Raw genomic sequence first — 19,547 nt, forward strand, 5'->3', positions numbered from 1 at the left:
AATGGTTGTAGGGGATAATCTTGGCTCAAGTGATCATGAGCTAATTCAGTTCAAACTGAATGGAAGGATTAACAAAAATAAATCTGCGACTAGGGTTTTTGATTTCAAAAGGGCTGACTTTCAAAAATTAAGGAAATTAGTTAGGGAAGTGGATTGGACTGAAGAATTTATGGGTTTAAAGGTAGAGCAGGCCTGGGATTATTTTAAATTAAAGCTGCAGAAGCTATCGGAAGCCTGCATCCCAAGAAAGGGGAAAAAATTCATAGGCAGGAGTTGTAGACCAAGCTGGATGAGCAAGCATCTTAGAGAGGTAATTAAGAAAAAGCAGAAAGCATATAGGGAGTGGAAGAAGGGAGGGATCAGTAAGGCAAGCTACCTTATTGAGGTCAGAATATGTAGGGATAAAGTGAGACAGGCTAAAAGTCAAGTAGAGTTGGACCTTGCAAAGGGAATTAAAACCAATAGTAAAAGGTTCTATAGTCATATAAATAGGAAGAAAACAAAGAAAGAGGAAGTGGGACCGCTAAAAACTGAGGATGGAGTGGAGGTCAAGGATAATCTAGGCATGGCCCAATATCTAAACAAATACTTTGCCTCAGTCTTTAATAAGACTAAAGAGGATCTTAGGGATAATGGTAGCATGATAAATGGGAATGAGGATATGGAGGTAGACATCACCATATCTGAGGTAGAAGCGAAACTCAAACAGCTTAATGGGACTAAATCGGGGGGCCCAGATAATCTTCATCCAAGAATATTAAAGGAATTGGCACAAGAAATTGCAAGCCCATTAGCAAGAATTTTTAATGAATCTGTAAACTCAGGGGTTGTACCGTATGATTGGAGAATTGCTAACATAGTTCCTATTTTTAAGAAAGGGAAAAAAAGTGATCCAAGTAATTATAGGCCTGTTAGTTTGACATCTGTAGTATGCAAGGTCTTGGAAAAAATTTTGAAGGAGAAGGTAGTTAAGGACATTGAAGTCAATGGTAAATGGGACAAAATACAACATGGTTTTACAAAAGGTAGATCGTGCCAAACCAACCTGATCTCCTTCTTTGAGAAAGTAACAGATTTTTTAGATAAAGGAAACGCAGTGGATCTAATTTACTTAGATTTTAGTAAGGCGTTTGATACGGTGCCACATGGGGAATTATTAGTTAAATTGGATATGATGGGCATCAATAGGAAAATTGAAAGGTGGATAGGGAATTGGTTAAAGGGGAGACTACAACGGGTCCTACTGAAAGGTGAACTGTCAAGTTGGAGGGAGGTTACCAGTGGAGTTCCTCAGGGATCGGTTTTGGGACCAATCTTATTTAATCTTTTTATTACTGACCTGGGCACAAAAAGTGGGAGTGTGCTAATAAAGTTTGCAGATGATACAAAGCTGGGAGGTATTGCTAATTTAGAGAAGGATAGGGATACCATACAGGAGGATCTGGATGACCTTGTAAACTGGAGTAATAGGAATAGGATGAAATTTAATAGTGAGAAGTGTAAGGTCATGCATTTAGGGATTAATAACAAGAATTTTAGTTATAAGCTAGGGACGCATCAACTAGAAGTAACGGAGGAGGAAAAGGACCTTGGAGTATTGGTTGATCATAGGATGACTATGAGCTGCCAATGTGATATGGCTGTGAAAAAAGCTAATGTCGTCTTGGGATGCATCAGGAGAGGTATTTCCAGTAGGGATAAGGAGGTCTTAGTACCGTTATATAAGGCACTGGTGAGACCTCACCTGGAGTACTGTGTGCAGTTCTGGTCTCCCATGTTTAAGAAGGATGAATTCAAACTGGAACAGGTACAGAGAAGGGCTACTAGGATGATCCGAGGAATGGAAAACTTGTCTTATGAAAGGAGACTCAGGGAGCTTGGCTTGTTTAGCCTAACTAAAAGAAGGTTGAGGGGAGATATGATTGCTCTCTATAAATATATCAGAGGGATAAATACCAGAGAGGGAGAGGAATTATTTAAACTCAGTACCAATGTGGACACAAGAACAAATGGATATAAACTGGCCACTAGGAAATTTAGATTAGAAATTAGACGAAGGTTTCTAACCATCAGAGGAGTGAAGTTTTGGAATAGCCTTCCGAGGGAAGTAGTGGGGGCAAAAGATCTATCTTGCTTTAAGATTAAACTCGATAAGTTTATGGAGGAGATGGTATGATGGGATAACATGGCTTTGGTAATTAAATATTCATGGTAAATAGGCCCAATGGCCTGTGATGGGTTTTAGATGGGGTAAGATCCAAGTTACCCGGGAAAGAATTTTCTGTAGTATCTGGCTGATGAATCTTGCCCATATGCTCAGGGTTTAGCTGATCGCCATATTTGGGGTCGGGAAGGAATTTTCCTCCTGGGCAGATTGGAAGGCCCTGGAGGTTTTTCGCCTTCCTCTGTAGCATGGGGCACGGATCACTTGCTGGAGGATTCTCTGCTCCTTGAGGTCTTTAAACTACAATTTGAGGACTTCAATAGCACAGATATAGGTGTGAGGTTTTTTTTTGTGGGAGTGGTGGGTGAAATTCTGTGGCCTGCGTTGTGCAGGAGGTCAGACTAGATGATCATAATGGTCCCTTCTGACCTAAATATCTATGAATCTATGAATCTATGAATATATAGTGATATATCTTGCACATATAAAGACAGTAGTTACCCATAATGTGAAGTCTCAACGCCTATTTATGTTTCACTATTATACATCTATTTATAACCTACCATCTCCGCACAACCAATACCATATAGCTATTAAGTACAATTTAAAAACTTGGTTTCTTTTCATACTAGCCTACCAATCCTAGAAAGTAATTTTTCATAATAAGTACTATAATAGTTTCATAAAACAAGAGCATGTCTGTGTGATCCTATAAAAATGAGCTATTTACCTAACCTCATGCTCTAGTATTTGTACACATATGAAACATTTTCTCCACTCTGCCTGTTTGCCCCAGGAAGTAAACTGAAATTAACAAAAATTCTGTTGGGTATTCACAGAGAAGATAATTCATAAGGCTTTTGCTTTAGTAGCGCCTGCCTGCATGAAAAGAACAAGTGTAAGGACAGCAAACGTATTACATGCATGTTTCCAAAATAAAACAAAGGTAGATGGAGATACAGTATGTTAAAGCTGCTAAACCTCGTGCTTGATGCCAAAGTCTCTTCACATTTCTCAGCTCCTTTAATTCAAGACAGCTAGCTGGATTCCCCCCATGGCAGCTTGGTTCTGCAGCTCCGCCTCCTGTGTGGCTTAGGTACTGCTGCACTGAGCTACACAAGAAGTCCAGTCACTCTTCAGCAACCTCTACTCTCAAGCAGTAGATTTCTTCTGACTTTAGGAGTGCAAAAGAAACCGATTCAAATTTCAAGGAACATACTCTTCATTTGGATGACTTGGCCTAACTGGATGGAGCAGCACAGGATGAAGGCCCTCCTCTTGGATCCATCTCAGGCACAAAGGATTTTCCACTACAACAGATCCAGACGAAATGGAGCAGGATCATTCAGAAAAAATTAAGAAGGACCTACAATGGAACTACTCCTGGAAACACACACAAAATCCCACCCAGTGAGATTCTGAAGCACTCTCAAACCCTGATCATTTACCTGCTACCCACCTCCTCTCCTGAAAGTGAAGCCACATTCCTGGCCTACAGATCAAGTGCTTTAAAACTAGATCTAGAGAGATGGAGGAGAAGGAGATTAAGCTCGATACATCTGACTGAGGAGAGCTGGCCAGCCAATTCAGTTCAATTGATGGAGGCTTTGCAGCTCTATAAACCCTTATCCATCCTTTCTCCTGACGGGTGCAAGAGACAAAAGCTCTGAGCCCTGGAAAAATTCAGAAAAGGCTGTCCTTTTTCCAAAGCTGTATTACAAAAACAGCTGGAGGTGGAAGATGACAGTCAGAGATGTACTATAGGAAGCACCCGGGTATTATAATGGGGTGGTAGCACTCTTATAGTTAAGATTGAGATATGTATCAAGTTAATAGATCACCATTGTTTGCTATAGATTAGCACTGCTTGACAATCTGAATTGCTTCAACAGTTAAGCCTATGTGACCGATACTCTGTTGAAGAAAAGTGAATTCAGGCTAACAGGAAAAGGAGGACTTGTGGCACCTTAGAGACTAACCAATTTATTTGAGCATGAGCTTTCGTGAGCTACAGCTCACTCTGAAATCAGGCTAACAGGGATTCAAAGTTATTCACCTGAAAGCCTGAACTACGTACGTTGACATTTTTCAGCAGATTGTTCTTTTCCCTGTCTGTCCCAGAGTCACCATGGGATAAGAGAGACCCTGGGAACACTCAGCAGTAAAAAACCCGTTTCCAACTGAACTGGTTTGGAAGCTGGGGGACAGGGAGGGGAGTCAGAGGTGACAGGAATGGCTCCACTTGAAATCTGTCAATAAACCAGGGTGAAACGAAAAGTGGAGAACATGCACACTTCGGAAAAAAAACAAACACAGTTCCATCAATCCCAGGGAAGAGAGGCCATACATTTCAGAAGGTGTTTTACTACTGTAGAAAATCCAGCAGAAGTCTTCTGTCTGTAACCTCTCCAGGAACGAAAGTGGCTGGAGGGTGAATAGAAGCTGGAAGTCCTGTGCAGATGAGATTGCCAGCATACTATGCGAGATCTGCAGAAGCGCTCACAGGTTAACAAAAACAATTTAGTGAGCCCCTTGTACTAGAGTATGACTGGGGAAGAGGCAGCATGACTGCCCTGTCCTGAAAGCAGCTCAGTGGCTAGCTGGCACCAAAGAATGATACTCTTCCACCCCTCTTTCCCTTCCAGCCTCTGCTCCCACAAACCTTCCCATTTTTACTTCTTTTCCTCTCATACTTTTCCATTTCGTAGCTAAGAACCAAACAAAAAGCTCAGGCATGGACTCCGTGTTTGCCATGCGGAAGAAGCAAAGGGACTTAGGTGGCTATAGGACAGAGGTTAATACCAATCTTGACTGTCCATTCTTTTGCTTCCTTGGTTATGTCTACTCTGCAAAAAAAAGACCCATGGCAATGAGTCTCCGAGCCTGGATCAACAGACTTGGACTCATGGGGCTCACACTACAGGGCTAAAAATAGCATTGTAGGAGTTGGGTCAAAGAGCCCAGGCTCCAGCCCAAGTCCAAACATGTACACTAATATTTTTAGCCCCCTAGCATGAGCCCGAGTCAGATAATCCAGGCTCTCAGACTTGCTGCCACAGGTGTTTTAAAGGGATTATTCTCTACGTCAACATTTCTCTAACAGTGGCCGTTGTTGCACTATTGGTCTACAGAGTGATTGCTGGTTACACTGGCTTCTCCTGCCTTAAAATTACATTTACAAGCGTCCAGGCTCAAAGGAGATCCAAGGCACCTGTAAAAGGCAGCTAATAAAGAGGGCGCTGCAAAACTAGCAGTCCCCGCTCGGAGCTATTGCAACCAGAACGGGGAAGCCTGGTGACTGGTTGCAAAAGATCTGTCTATGGGGAGACAGCTAAGAGCCACTAGTCAGACTAGAGCTTCCTATATGAGGTACTTGAACAAGGAGGGAGAAGAGAAGAGACAGTGGAGAGTGGGAACAGGAGACTAGTCAGATAGTGAAGGAGACGGAAGCACAGATAGGAGGCGTTCAGCTAATTCGCTGATGGGAGACCGTGAAAGTGAAGTGAAAAGGAGAAATTCTGGTAAAAAGTAAATGGATTTTAATATTAACTGTACATGTACCAGTTCACCAGTGACTGAAGATCTTGTTGAGTTGGTGTGGATTTGTGAATGGGGCAGATTAGGAGAGGGGGCAGCCCAAGAGAAAAAAGCTTGCAGGAAGTGGTCCACATGAGAATAAAGCATGAGCTTCCACACCGGTGTTGATTTAACCTGTTCTCCAATAAGTGAAGCAATGGCACAGCAGGAACATTTTAAAAGGATCAGATTCTATTTTTGTTTCTCCCTCAGCTTAGGTCACATCATTCAGCCTCCTTTTATTGTTCCACCACTTCCTGACGCCTGCACTTCATGTCTGAGAATGACAAGCAGCACAAATTCTGGTCCAGGATATATTTGCCTTTTCTTCTCCTATTGTGTCTGACCTCTTTCCTTTCCTGCTACCCCCTCGACACTCTCACTGCTTCAATATCTCTGTGTACTACATCGGATTTCCAGTCTATCGCTAGCAACAGACTCTAGAAGCAAAACTGCAACTGCTTAAAAAAAAAGTTGGGATGGAAAAAGAGTACGGCTCCCACTAACCAACTAGTGCAGGGGTGCTCAGACAGGGGGTCCCAAGGTTATTACAGGGGGGGTCGCGAGCTGTCAACCTCCGTCCCAAACCGCACTTTGCCTCCAGCATTTATAATGGTGTTAAATATACAAAAAAAGTGTTTTTAATTTATAAGGGGAGACTTGCTATGTGAAAGGGGTCACCAGTAAAAAAGTTTGAGAGCCACTGAAGTAGTGTCTCCCTCTCAGACACACACAGGGAATTCCTGACTCAGGAAAGCTTGGTTCAAAACTTCAGAACCCAGAGGATGTCCCTGGTGGATCAGCCTTCTCCTCCAGCTCCAGGGAAGAGGCTGGGGAGGCAATGGCAGGGGTGACCATCTCTGCTCCCAGAGAGAGCTAATGGAGACAGTAAAGATTCTCAGTTGTGATAGCATACAAGGCTGTCACAGCCAAGAGGAACAAATGGGTCACCAGACTTGTATGCAATGTCACACGCTAAAATGAACCTTGTTGATACTAGAAGAACCCCATGGGCTGGGATTATTCATCTATTACTCCATGTGTCATTTTCACTTATAAGCCTCGGCTCAGAAAACAGAATCAGCACTTTTGAATAAAATTACTGAGAAACTTGCCATTACTGTGACTGAGCACTAGGTAGTGCCATCACTCTAAGAAAGCTAAGTGGGATGCATTAACAAAGCACAATCATTTCCCCTTCTAAAACTGGAAAAGGAATAGTAAGAGAGAGATCAGGATACAATTCTTAAACTTATCCAGAGATGGCTAGCGTTACACCAGCCTGAGCTGTATTTACATACAATCATGAAAAGCTATTTTTATGGCAGGAGAAAGACTTTCTAATCCTAAGCAGTGCTAGGAGTCTACACTAATGGTCTATTTTGGGAAACACTTGGAGCAAGGAAATATTTGATTAAAGGAAATTACAGAATTGCTGCCTAAAATGGCCAATCATTACTCAAGTTATTTGACAACTGGAACAACTTGCTTACTCTCACGTGATTCCCTGCCTCCCATACAGTCCTAACAGATACAAAAGAGTAACAATGACTAGCGGCAATCAAGCCTCCTTAGAGAGGTTATGGTAGCAGTACATGGAACCTTGAGGGTAGCGCTGGAAAAATGGGACCCACTCATGCTCTTGGCAATCCAAAAATAAATCCAATTCAGACGTCTGCTTAAATTCAACATGTTAACAGTCTACTTCAGTAAGCAATACTACATAGAGATAACAGTGTTGAATGTCATTACATACTTTGGCACCAGGCCTCAGAGGCTGTACTTTAAACACACCATAGTTCCTGAGAGCCTTTTGTACCTTCAAACACTTAAAAAGTGTGATTATGTAAAACAATGCACATCTTGTAGTCCCTCACTCAGATTATGACCTAGTTTAATGTCATGTTATTTAAAAACAGCCAAATAGCTGATTTATTGATTCTTTCCACTCTTGACGGCGTTTATGAAGATGACAGTGGACAATATTCAAAACGAAAGCATGTTTTTGTATTTTAATTATGATTTTTTTTGTTTTTAAACCAGGGCATTTGATTCAATAATTATGCTGGAGCCTAAAGCATTTTATTACATTTTTCAGTATCCTTGGAATCATAGAACAGGTGGAAAACCCCTGACCAAGAACAGAGCAGCTTTATAGAAGAACAGGGAAAGTGAGGAGTCCAGTGATGAGACAGGGTGGAGGAAGCATTTCAAACATTCATGTGAAGGAAGAAAACAATTCCCCTCGCTTCCCAGGTCTGGATGAAAAATGATGGTGCATCTCCCTTTCCACTAACTGCATACACCTTCCTGACCTCCTCCTACCTCAAAGTTCAACTGTTCCCAGCTTATCAGATCTGACCTATTGCCCTTATTCACAATATCACCATCCTGATGTAAAATCTAAGATAGCAATGTTGAGAGGGAGCAGAAACTAGATTCATTTTTCAATTTCATTTTCCAGCTGCCTGTTGGTGTATCCTGATACTAAAATTCATGTGCAGTCCCAGGGTAAAAGAAAGTCAAACCTTTTACACCTAGCAGGTCTCTGAGATAAGGCAGTGGACTTGCTCTGCTTCCTCCGAAGTTTGAGAACAACCAAATCTGACAATACTTTGCTTGAACGTAAAAGCACACTACAGTATTCTGACTGCAACAAATTATCCAGTAGCTCTAACAAATTATCAGCCAGACTGATTCTATTTGCCACCAGTGTTCTAACTGCATACCTCTCTCAGTGGCAAATCCGGCCCCCTACTTCCATAGATGCAGAGGGTTTTCCTGTAGTGGATCCAGTGTAGTTTTGTCATATGGGGGTTAGGCAAGATTTTGGGAGTTTAGGCAAGGCATGGGCGCCCCTGTGAAGCCAGGAGCCCAGCAGCAGGGCAATAACGCAGCTGGGAATGAGGGGAGGTGGATCAACTCTTATGTGGATACATGAGTCAATTCCCACAAGTAGTGGGAAGTGCAAGTAGCATGAGACTATTCCAGCACTGAACTGAGGATGGACTAGTGGTCACGGAGTGGCTCTGCTCCTGTAGAGTCAATGGGATGTCAAAAGAATTTCCTTCCCTCATACCAGAGGAAAGACTGTTCAAGTTCTGCTCTAGGACAGGGGTGGGCAAACTTTTTGGCCCGAGGGCCACATCTGGGTATGGAAATTGTATGGTGGGCCATGAATGCTCACGAAATCGGGGATTGGGGAGCGGTAGGGGGTCCGCGCTCTGTGGTGGGTGCAGAAAAGAGGAGTTCAGTGTGTGGGAAGGGGCTCCAGGCTGGGGGTGCGGGCTCTGGGGCGGGGTTGAGGATGAGGGTTTGGGGTGCAGAAGAGTGCTCTGGGCTGGGACCAAGGGGTTTGGAGGGCAGGAGGGAGATCAGGGCTGTGGTAGGGGGTTGGGGTGTGGGAGGTTGTCAGGCTCCGGGCGACTCTTACCTCAAGCAGCTCCCAGAAGCAGTGTCATGCCCCCCCTCTGGCGCTTATACGGAGGTGCGGCCAGGCAGCTCTGCACGCTGCCCGTCTAAAGGTGCCGCCCCTGCAGCTCCCATTGGCCAAGGTTCCGGGCCAATGGGAGCTGTGGGGGCAGTGATTGGGGTGGGGGCAGTGTGTGGAGCCCCTTGGCTATCCCTACGTGTAGCAGTTGGAGAGGGGACATGATGCTGCTTCCAGGAGCCGCGTGGAGCGGGGCAAGCCCTGGATCCTGCTCTCGGGCTGGATTAAAATGTCTGAAGGGCCGGATGCGGCCCCTGGGTTGTAGTTTGCCCACCCCTGCTCTAGGGCAAAGAACCTGGACTTCAGGCAGTCCACAGCCCTTATCAGGGCTGCCTGCTGACAGAAGAAGGGAACACTGGCTTACATCTGACATATATTTGGTAGGTTTTGTTGCCCCCCTATAAGGGCCAAAGGTTTTATTTTTTCCCCCAACAAACTTACACCACAGGCTCTATAGAAACTGATGGGTAAAAGTCCCTCACTTACTAGGGAAAGTGTCTACTTTGAAACAGGCAAGTCTATGTCAAAGCTTTTGCATATCCCACTGCCTTCAGAAATACCTAAACCCTAACTATCCTCTCTATTCTCCACAACTAAGCAATCTAAATAGTTTGTTGTTACAGCCTCTGCCTTGACTTTTCCTTCCCCTCAGTCTCTCCTGTATGTCCTCCAGCTTCAGCCCTCTTCACTACACTGAAAATACCCTTACCAAGGTTTCTAACAACCTTTTCTTGGCTGAGCTGTAGGACCAGTACTCCGTTAATCTCACCCCTGATTTTCCTGCAGCCTTCAGTATAGGTGATTTTCTTCTCTTCACCACCTGTGCTCTCTTGACCTTCTTCACCCTCCCTCCCTCCCTCCCTCTTGGTCTGCTTCCTACCTAACAGTTCTTTTAGGAGTTTCTTCTCCTTTTCCCTCTTTCTATTGGAGTCCCTCAGGGCTCTGTCTTTGGTTCCCGCTCTTCTTCCTCTTCACTTTATCCCTGGGTGACCTCATCTGTTCACATGGTTCCAACTATCATCCCTATGATGAGGGCTCACAAATCTAGCTTACCACACTTGACCAGTCTCCCATGTAGCCAAATGTTTTTCTGGCCTATTGTCTGGTACAGTCTGTTGCCGGTAAAATCTTGGCATAGCCAAAATGAGCTGAGTTTCTTTTCCACCCCAAATCCTCTCACTTCCACCTTTCTCTGTTGCTGAGGACAACTCCAGCCTCCCTGTCACTATGGATCGCACCCCTCTGGGTTACCCTGGCACCACTTTCCCCTTTGACACATCCATGCGGTTACCAAGCCTCCACAATGTTAAAAAAAATAATAATCGGATATTTCCTATCTCTGACAGCTAAAATACTTGTCCATGACCTGGCCATCCCCTGCCTGGACTACGGGAACGTCCTCCTCCCTGAAACCCAGACCACCTTCCCAAAGTCTGTCCAAAACACACCTGCTAATTCAGATCATGTCAGTCCCCTGTCTGAATCTCTCTTGCACAACGTATCAGGTTTAAACCTCTCAGCTTGGCCTTCAGAGCTTTGCACAATCCTGATCCACCAGGACCTTGTTTTGTACTGCATCACCTTCCTGTTGCTCCTCTCCAGCATCACTGTCCTTCAGGTCTTTTAAACCTCCAATCTCTGTGTGATGAGCCCCCTTGCTCTGTTCATTCAGATCCCTCCTAATGGCCCAAGTCTGTGTTACCCACAGCCATTAACATGCGTCAAATGCCTTTTCGTTCACATTTTTAAGGAAGGGAGAGTATGAGTAAGAAAGCAAGGAAACAGAGGAGAGAAAATATTTAAACACACATCCCCTCTTCTGGTGCTCCCAAGCTCATCCCGCCTTCTACGTTATCTAAATTCCAAATTCCAAATTCCTCTGTGCAAGAACTCTGTCTTGCACAGCGCTGAGCACAGATGCTAATAAAAATATTAAGTCAAGATCACAAGAAAACTTAGTGAAGACTCATTCTCTCTGGGGTTTCTAGCCTCACTTTCAAAATCAAGGGAGCATACCTATGAACATGGGTCATTACTATGAAAAAGGTCAATTTAAACTCTCACATTTTTCAATTCCAGCTCTCTCACAAACCTTCTTTGCAGCCTAGGAACTTACCGGCCTCAGTTTCCCCATCAGTAAACAGAGATGATACTTGCTTGTTTACTTCACTTGGTTGTTGTGGGGATTAGTTAATATCACAACAGCACTTTGAAGAGGAAAAGCACCAGGTGTTCTGTACAACAGGCTTCTGTACAATACCCAGCCTTTCAACCCTCCCACTCCCTTCCCCCCGCCCTTTAACGACTCTCAACCATATCTACACGCGGAAATTTCTGGGATCTTTTTTCCAGCAATGGTGTAATCCAGCGGTCCCCAAGCTTTCTTGTGGGAATAGCATATTGCTATTTCCAGAAGACTGTGGCGGGCGCAGACACCCCGCCGCCAAAATGCTGATGATGAGAAGCGGCAGCGGCAATAAGCGTTGCCGCCGAAATGCCGCCGAGAAACGGCAACGCTTCTCAGCGGCATTTCGGTGGCGGGGTGTCCTGCGGGCGCACAAAAATGCCCCAGCGGGCACCATTTTGGGGACGCCTGGTGTAAACTCAAATGTAGGGGTGCTTTTGCTACTAATTGCTAACCTGGCTGTTTCTTATTAACTACTATAACCTTTAGATTCCAGATGTAATAGCAGTGCTCAATCTTTACTAGAAGGTGTATCTATACTAAAAAATATTCTTTTTTCAGCAATGGTGCAGCTGCATCCATTCTACCAATGGTGCAAGCTCTTGATTTGCCTGGGCAAACAAACTTGTACCACATCATCTGATTATCTGAAAAATGGTAAGAAATTCCATACCGTAGATGAGCCCTTCTTGGCAAGACTGTACTGTGACACTGCATTAGGAATCAAGCAATTGTGGTATTTGATATGAAATAGGAAGCGGTGAACAAGTTTTCCAGCACGTTCACAGTAAGTTTTCTTTACCCTGAATACTTCCACAGCAAGGTTTGTGCTAATTTCCTACTAATATTCTCAAACAGGAGTTAGCAAGTAAAAACTGAGTAAATGTGCTTCAAAACTGACCCTTTACAGGGAAACTCTGCTTGCACAAAGAATCAGATAATGCAGCACAAATTTTTCTGATTTTTCATCACATCCTAGAACACAAATTGCTGGACTCACACCTACATTTAGTAAATGAATGAAGCAGATCAATTTCATAGTGCAAATGCCACCTTGCTTTTACTTCCTTGTAGTGCAGGATTTTAGGCACAACGAATGGCTTAAAAAAAACTCTAGAAAATAATTTCTGTACAAAGTACTGTAGGAGTTGAAGAGACAAAGTATTGTGTGTGAATGTTCTGAGTATACAAATATAGAAAAATCTAACAATGTTTTCTTTAAACAGTATAATAAATCATATACAATAGCACTTATCAAAGCTTTTTACAAACGGAAGTTAAGTCTCTCAGAACTACATAGGTAAATCAGTAGGGTCCCATTTAATAAAGAAGGAAACAGAGATGGAGGCATACCTCCTTATGACATCTGTTTTCCAGGATACACAATGATATAGTATAACCTAACTCAAAAGGTTTCAAAGCCAAGAAATAGCATCAATATGACAACTGTATTTCTGTCTGAAAATTCTGTTCCTAGAGTTAAAAGGAACACATGAAATTACTAAAACTGAAAGATTAGAAGGGGGAAAGAATCATTTTTTGTTGTTTGCTTTGTGTATTTCACAGCACTTTGGTGGATATTTTCAAAGTTATTCCTCAGTGAAAGTCAATTGGACTTCTGCTTCTAAATTCATTAGGCATTTTGAAAATCTCCCCTTTCGTTTAAAGTCATCGTCACTATTTAGCTGGTAAGTCGCATGCACTAGCAGTCAGTGCATGCACAGAAATAGGCACAAGAGTTAGGCTAGGTCATATTGGGTATGGTTCTTGGGCTTGTTCACAAATCGCTTCTCAAAAGGACTTCTAAATAACACACAGTAAAAAATCTCAATAAATCCTTCAAAAAAAGATTTTTTTAAAGTCTGGCTATGATATCAGAATATACTACTGAAAATTGACGGTTTAAAAATCATTCAGTTTAAAAAGATACTGTCAAGTGATTTTTTTTTAATTAGTGATTCTAAAGAATCAGAGCTAAATGTCACAGAAGAGCCTCACTAATTTATACTAACAATAGTTATTGAATGTTGTGAATGTGTAAACCAACAATAAAAAACAAGGATAATGAATAACTAAACACGCTTTCTTGGACATGATGACAACGCTTCATTATATGCTTATGTTTGTGGCATTTTATTCAAAGAGTGGGAAAAGGTGCCTTCAAATATAAGTAATTGCCAATAAAAATACCGTATTTAGTGTCAGAGAATTAATTGAGCTTTCTAGAATGAAAGACTTCTGGCACAAAATTATAAACGAAGCCTGACCTACCTGAATGGGTCCTACTGACATCAGCAGGTTTTTCAGTTGGACATCAGTAGTTGATGAAGAAAGCCCTTCAACTGACACAACACAGGGCTGAGGTTTGCACTCCACCACTCGCAGGTTCTGTTTATTTGGCATCAAGCGTCCTCGGCCCATCTGGCCTCCTACTCCTCTGCCTCTCCCATGCATAATAACCTGCCAACAACAAAAGTAACAGTATTTTGATTTCCTTAGTTCATATTATCTGTCAAAAATCTTAACAGAAGCACGAAGTTAGCAATTTATTTAAAGACTTGATTAAAGTACATGTCGATAAAAAGCAGCATGTCACTGTTTGCTAATTTAAAAGGTCATATGTTAACATTTATCTGCTTCTTATCCAAATATCTCCCCAAATTACAAGAAGTTATAATAGGTACAAAGCCTGCCTTTGCATTTTGAGGTGGGTTTACAAAGCAATTGAGCACCTTAATTCCAAAAACTATATAGTCTATTCCTCTTCACAATGATTGCACACATGCATGTGATCAGGTCTAACATTTTGGGATGGGTCAGCAAACAACTTTTTGCCCCCTTCCCTCCTCAGATCTCAAACTAAATTCACTATATACATATACATATGGGACGGGGATGCAGACCCTCCCCGGTCTCCACTGCTACAGAATGTTGCTCAATAGACCATGCTACCTATTACCCTGAACTGTCCCTCTTTTTTTGAGGAGAGTCCACACTGGCTGATCAGTATGGCTAATCTATAGCCAGGAACTGGAAAGAACTTGAGGAAAAGGCGCAGTCTGATTTGTAGGGCTTGAGTCACTCAAGCTGCTGCCAATCTCAGCCACAAATTGATTAACTCCCCTTCCCAAACAAGAGTTTCCAGGTACCCAGAATTCACTGACCCCATAGGCTAGCCCTGAGCAGCTTTTTGGAAGCAAATGAGGTGGGAAGACAACCTATGACTCTTAGGGAAAGTCACCATCAAGCTTTTAACCCTAGTAACTGGTTTATCAATGTCACCTCCATAATGAAAACAGCAAGCAATTTTTAGAGAAAAGAGGAGACTAGCTTTCACACATTTATAAAACCAACACATTATTGGAGAGCCCCTGGCCCTGAAAGCTGGCTCTCATAGGTATCTTATAGTATTGATAGCAATATTGACTAAGATTTAATGCAGTACCTCATGCATAATGCACTTTTGCAGCTGCATAGATGTCTTCTTAATATTTGCTGCAGAATTCTGTTTCAGAATCTAAGCTTCCATTATAATAAACAGAATAAAATAAAAAATAGGACTCTAGACTCTTATCATTGCAAAGACAATTTTCAAAATGTAAGCCAGATGTAATCAAAGCCTTAAAATCTCCCTGATTTTGCAGACAGTTTGAAATATTAGCTATGAGACATGTGAACTGGTTCAGGTCATCTCACTGGGGAGATAACGTAGAAAATTAATGAGGAACCTCCCTAAAATGTAAACATGTTAACTATTTGACTGCTGATTATTTTAGGAGAAACTTCAAGACAATGTTCTTCGCATTATCGTTGGATGTAGTGCAGATGTTGTGATGGGATCCAGTGGTATTATTGTCAGATTGGGGTAGATACTATCAATCACTGTTTAAATTGGGGACAGCACAAAAACTGAATATCAAAGGAATAAAAACACTACTGATTGCACTGGACCGGACGAAGGGGTGAAAGCTATAGGGAACAGGGAAGGGTGCATTATTCTGGGGTTCTTGCTGTAGAAATCATATCTAATTTGATGCACAGTGCATGTGGTCTTGAGTCACCGTCAGAAACATACTTATAACTACTAAAATTAAATATCCTAATATTAACCCTGGCTGGCAGGACAAGATGAAACAGCAGAGAAGGTACCGTCTAGCAGCATTACACCAGTTCTTGAGCTTGATTCTTCAGTTGTCTCTGCGAAATATAATTAACATCTGAAGACTAAAAGCTTTTGAGGAAGCTAACTATGAGTCAACAGTGTAACGCTGTTCCAAAAAAAGCAATCATTCTGGAATGTATTAGCAGGAGTATTGTAAGACACGAGAAGTAATTCTTCTGTTTTACTCCATGCTGATTAGGCCTCAGCTGGAGTTTTGGGTCCAGTCTGGGCGCCACATTTCAGGAAAGATGTGGACAAATTGGAGAAAGTCCACAGAAGAGCAACAAAAATGATTAAAGGTCTAGAAAACATGAGCTATGAGGGAAGATTGAAAAAATTGGGTTTGTTTAGTCTGGAGAAGAAAAGACTTAGAGGGGACATAACAGTTTTCAAGTACATAAAAGGTTGTTACAAGGAAGAGGGAGAAAAATTGTTCTTAACCTCTGGATAGGACAAGCAGCAATGGGTTTAAATTGGACATTAGGAAAAACTTCCTAACTGTCAGAGTGGTTAAACACTGGAATAAATTGCCTAGGGAGGTTGTGGAATCTCTAGCACTGGGGATTTTTAAGTACAAGTTGGAAAAACACCTGTCAGGGATGTTCTAGATCAGTGGTTCTTAACCTTTACTGCAGCCTGCACCCCTTTGGTTCTAAAATATGTTCTCGCATCCCTTATCAAAAATCGTTGAAGTAGGCCAATTCTTTAAACCTAGATATATTTTTTGTTTGTATACTACAGTAATCGTTAAAAAACATAGGTTTGATGAAACAAAGTAGTTGTACTTATGTGCCTGTGCTTAATTTGTGTTTTCGATGATTTACCTTCTAAAAAAATCTGGCATGTCTCGCACCCCCAGAAAGGGCATCTCGCATCCCCAGGGGGTGTGTGTAAGAACCACTGGTCTAGATACTACTTAGTCCTGCCTTGAGTGCAGGGGACTGGACTAGATGACCTCTCGAGGTCCCTTCCAGTTCTATGATTCTATGAAATAACTCCTATTCTCAGGAGAAATGTCTTCCAAGTGCTGCTCCTTCTGAAATTTACAGGAACTCAAGGATATTCAATATAATTCACCCTAAAGAACAGGAAATGCTCTGCAGCAAAGGCAGAAGGCTCCAGAACAGTAGGCAGTGCAATGTTTGGCTCCACTTAGGTGAACGGCAAGTACACATTTGTTTTGCTTTAACTTAATTTCATGTGGTGAATGCCATCATTCCCCAGAAGGTAGGGGACAAGCACAGACGTTATTCAACTAATTAAAAAAAATTAAATATATATTCCCTCTAAAATTCTCTTGGCACTTCAGATTCACAACAGAATGCATCACTCAGTGATCTTACAAATACCACAGACTGCAAGGAAATTTCTGGTACCTGCGATATCATAGACTCATGTATTATGGCAGGGTTTCTCAAACTTCATTACACTGTGACCCCCCCTCTGACAATAAAAATTAATACATGACCTCAGGAAGAAGGACTGAAACCTGAGCCTCACTGCCCCACCATTGTGGGGTGAGGGCCAAAGCCGAAGCTTGAGGGCTTCAGCCCCGGGTGGGGAGCTGTATCCTGAGCCCAGCTGCTCAGAGCTGAAGCCGAAGCCTGAGCCCCATTGCCCATGGCTGAAGCCCTTGGGCTTTGGCTTCAGCCCTGGGCAGTGGGGCTCAGACTTTGGCTTCAGGCCCGGGCCCCAGCAAGTCTAATGCCAGCCCTGGCGACCCCATTAAAACAGGATCGCGACCCACTTTGGGGTCCCGACTCAGGTTGAGAACCGTTGAATTATGGGATCTCTTCAGTGAAGATGACAGTACCAAGGAGATCACACAAATAGGGATTAAATAAGTTTTGATCGTTTTTAAATTATGTGCTGAGTGCCTCTGAGAGCCTTGTTAGTGGGAAAGTAAGCAAATGAGTTCTGAACTGAATTTCTGTGTTTGCTTTGGAGGTCAATTTTAATGGCCTACTCCATAGTGCCATTGTTATACAAGAGGTGCTGAGCTCCTTTCAAAAGTGTACCAATAGCTGACTTTTTTTTGTTTTGTTTTTTTGCTTAAAACTTACACAAACCCGAACCAACTATAGAATATTCAGAACTAGAGGGATGTTACTTCTTTGACTCCAAAATAGAAAAGCCATAGCATGGAAGAAAAATAAGGAGGCTGCAGGGTCCACCAAGAAATCTATACCTCACAAAAGTACTATTTTACTGACCTCCCCACAGAGGTTCCTTGTCCCAGTATTCTCCATTTACAAAATGTTTACATTAGAGGAGGTCCAAATACTTATTCTGTACTTAAGGGAGAATGTTGTGACAAAGGGTTATACGGTATATCAGTACCATCTAATATAACCTAACACATGAACAGAAAGCAATAAGATGCCAGAGGTACTTTGGAAAAATTACAGCCACTATCTCATACTTTACTAGTGTTCCAGGATTTACTACAGACAGGTTTTGAGTAGGACTTTACAAGTAGAGGTTTACTTTACTTAGTTTTACCCAGACAGTAAGCAACAAAACATGCTTAATAATTTTTAATAGAGAAAACAGTTATAAAAACTTAATTTATATCTATAATCCTAGTGGAAAATACCCACCCTGACAGTGCTAATCCTTTCTCTACCAGACATAGACACAGAATACGTAGCATAACTTGGGACCACTTCTGGTAGGAGAGAATAGTTCAGTCTCCATATTCATTCAGTCTTTGACATCTCTACTCATAATGCCAAAAAGCATGCTAGACAGTCAGCTGTGATAATGATTTTCGAGTAGTGGACATTCCTCCACTGGAATACTGGACTGACATAACCTAACAGAATTTACGCAGGCCACAGAACCACAATGAGACGGGAACAACTTTCAGGCACTACCAACCTGGGCTGGATTGAAACAAGTATCCTGTAGGTTAAAAGCTTTATATCCCCTTCTCAATTTCCTGAGTCATCCAGCCCTCCATTAATAATTTTACCTGGGCAGTTACAGTTTAAATTTCTTTAATGCTGGTAAGGATTCTGGTTATTTTTTAAACAATGCTAACATTAATATGGCAACACATTCAGCAGATAATACAGCTCCAAGCAGCAACAATGCATCTAAAAATCACCTTTTTAGCTGGATAAATCCCCTGGATATTTTTGACTCCTTGTGGAACTGTTGAATGTATCTGAGCCTGCTGCTGCTGTTGCTGCTGCTGCTGGAGTGGTCCCTTTGTCAACGTGACCTTCCGCACTGGCTGCTGTCTCATTTCTGGAGGTTGTTGGAGGCGTTGGGGCTGGCCTTCTGGGTGCACAAAGCCAACATTCTCCCCCTCCTGCTGAAATCAAAACCAGAACATGCTGTTCAGTACCTATCTACTCAATGCAAACATTCACTTCCTCTGAGACTTGCTGTGGAGAAGAACTTTGTTAGCGCACAGAGGATTAGAAGAACACAGACTTGCATATTAAAATCAAACTAGTGTCTACAAGAGAAGGGTGTATGGTACACACCTCAGCTAGGAACTATACTTAGTTAAAAAATCCATAATGCAAAGAAGTACAAAATACTACATTAAATTCACTGTGTTTTTAAATTGTTTCCTTTCACTAGACCGTGAAAATGTCCTATTATTTATACAAGGACCCACCTATTCATTCTTCACAATTCCAGCTTTTCAGGAATTACGTTATATTTACATTCCACTAAACTACATTTTTTTTAAGAGACGTATATTCTAGACTAGAGAAGGGCAAAACAGCCTGAACGAAGCAGGAACCAGTCTGAACCTTTACACATCTTTCAAACCAAGCAAACCTTCCAAGACTAAAGGCTGGTGATTTTTATTAAGTGCATCTTTATGCTGCCTATTAATAGCTAAAATAAGCTTCTAAGTAGTCTCCTCTCCTCTAACAATGACCAATATTAGAGTAGTTTTCTCCTCCAAGTGTTTTTATTTTTTCTCCTTAAAAAAAGGAATAAAAACAGA

General features: G+C 42.2%; 1 protein-coding gene across 6 annotated transcripts in view; it reads right to left on the bottom strand.

Annotated features, from left to right (window-relative positions):
- The window catches only part of RBM33 (RNA binding motif protein 33), a 153,733-nt gene that overhangs the window by 21,939 nt on the left and 112,247 nt on the right, over positions 1-19,547 (bottom strand). For 4 of the 6 annotated variants that reach the window (XR_006289124.1, XM_037891081.2, XM_037891084.2 and 1 more), the window contains exons 16-17: positions 18,687-18,896; positions 13,687-13,875 (exon numbers count right to left, since the gene is read on the bottom strand). Coding sequence is in view for 5 of the 6 variants with exons in the window: in XM_037891081.2 (XP_037747009.1) it covers positions 13,687-13,875; positions 18,687-18,896 (399 nt within the window). In the remaining variant the exon portion in view is untranslated. The remainder of the gene's footprint in view (positions 1-13,686; positions 13,876-18,686; positions 18,897-19,547) is intronic. The other 2 variants (XM_037891082.2, XM_043541560.1) reach the window with 1 other exon arrangement.

Source organism: Chelonia mydas, chromosome 2 (assembly GCF_015237465.2).
Source record: "Chelonia mydas isolate rCheMyd1 chromosome 2, rCheMyd1.pri.v2, whole genome shotgun sequence".
Taxonomy (NCBI): Eukaryota; Metazoa; Chordata; order Testudines; family Cheloniidae; genus Chelonia; species Chelonia mydas.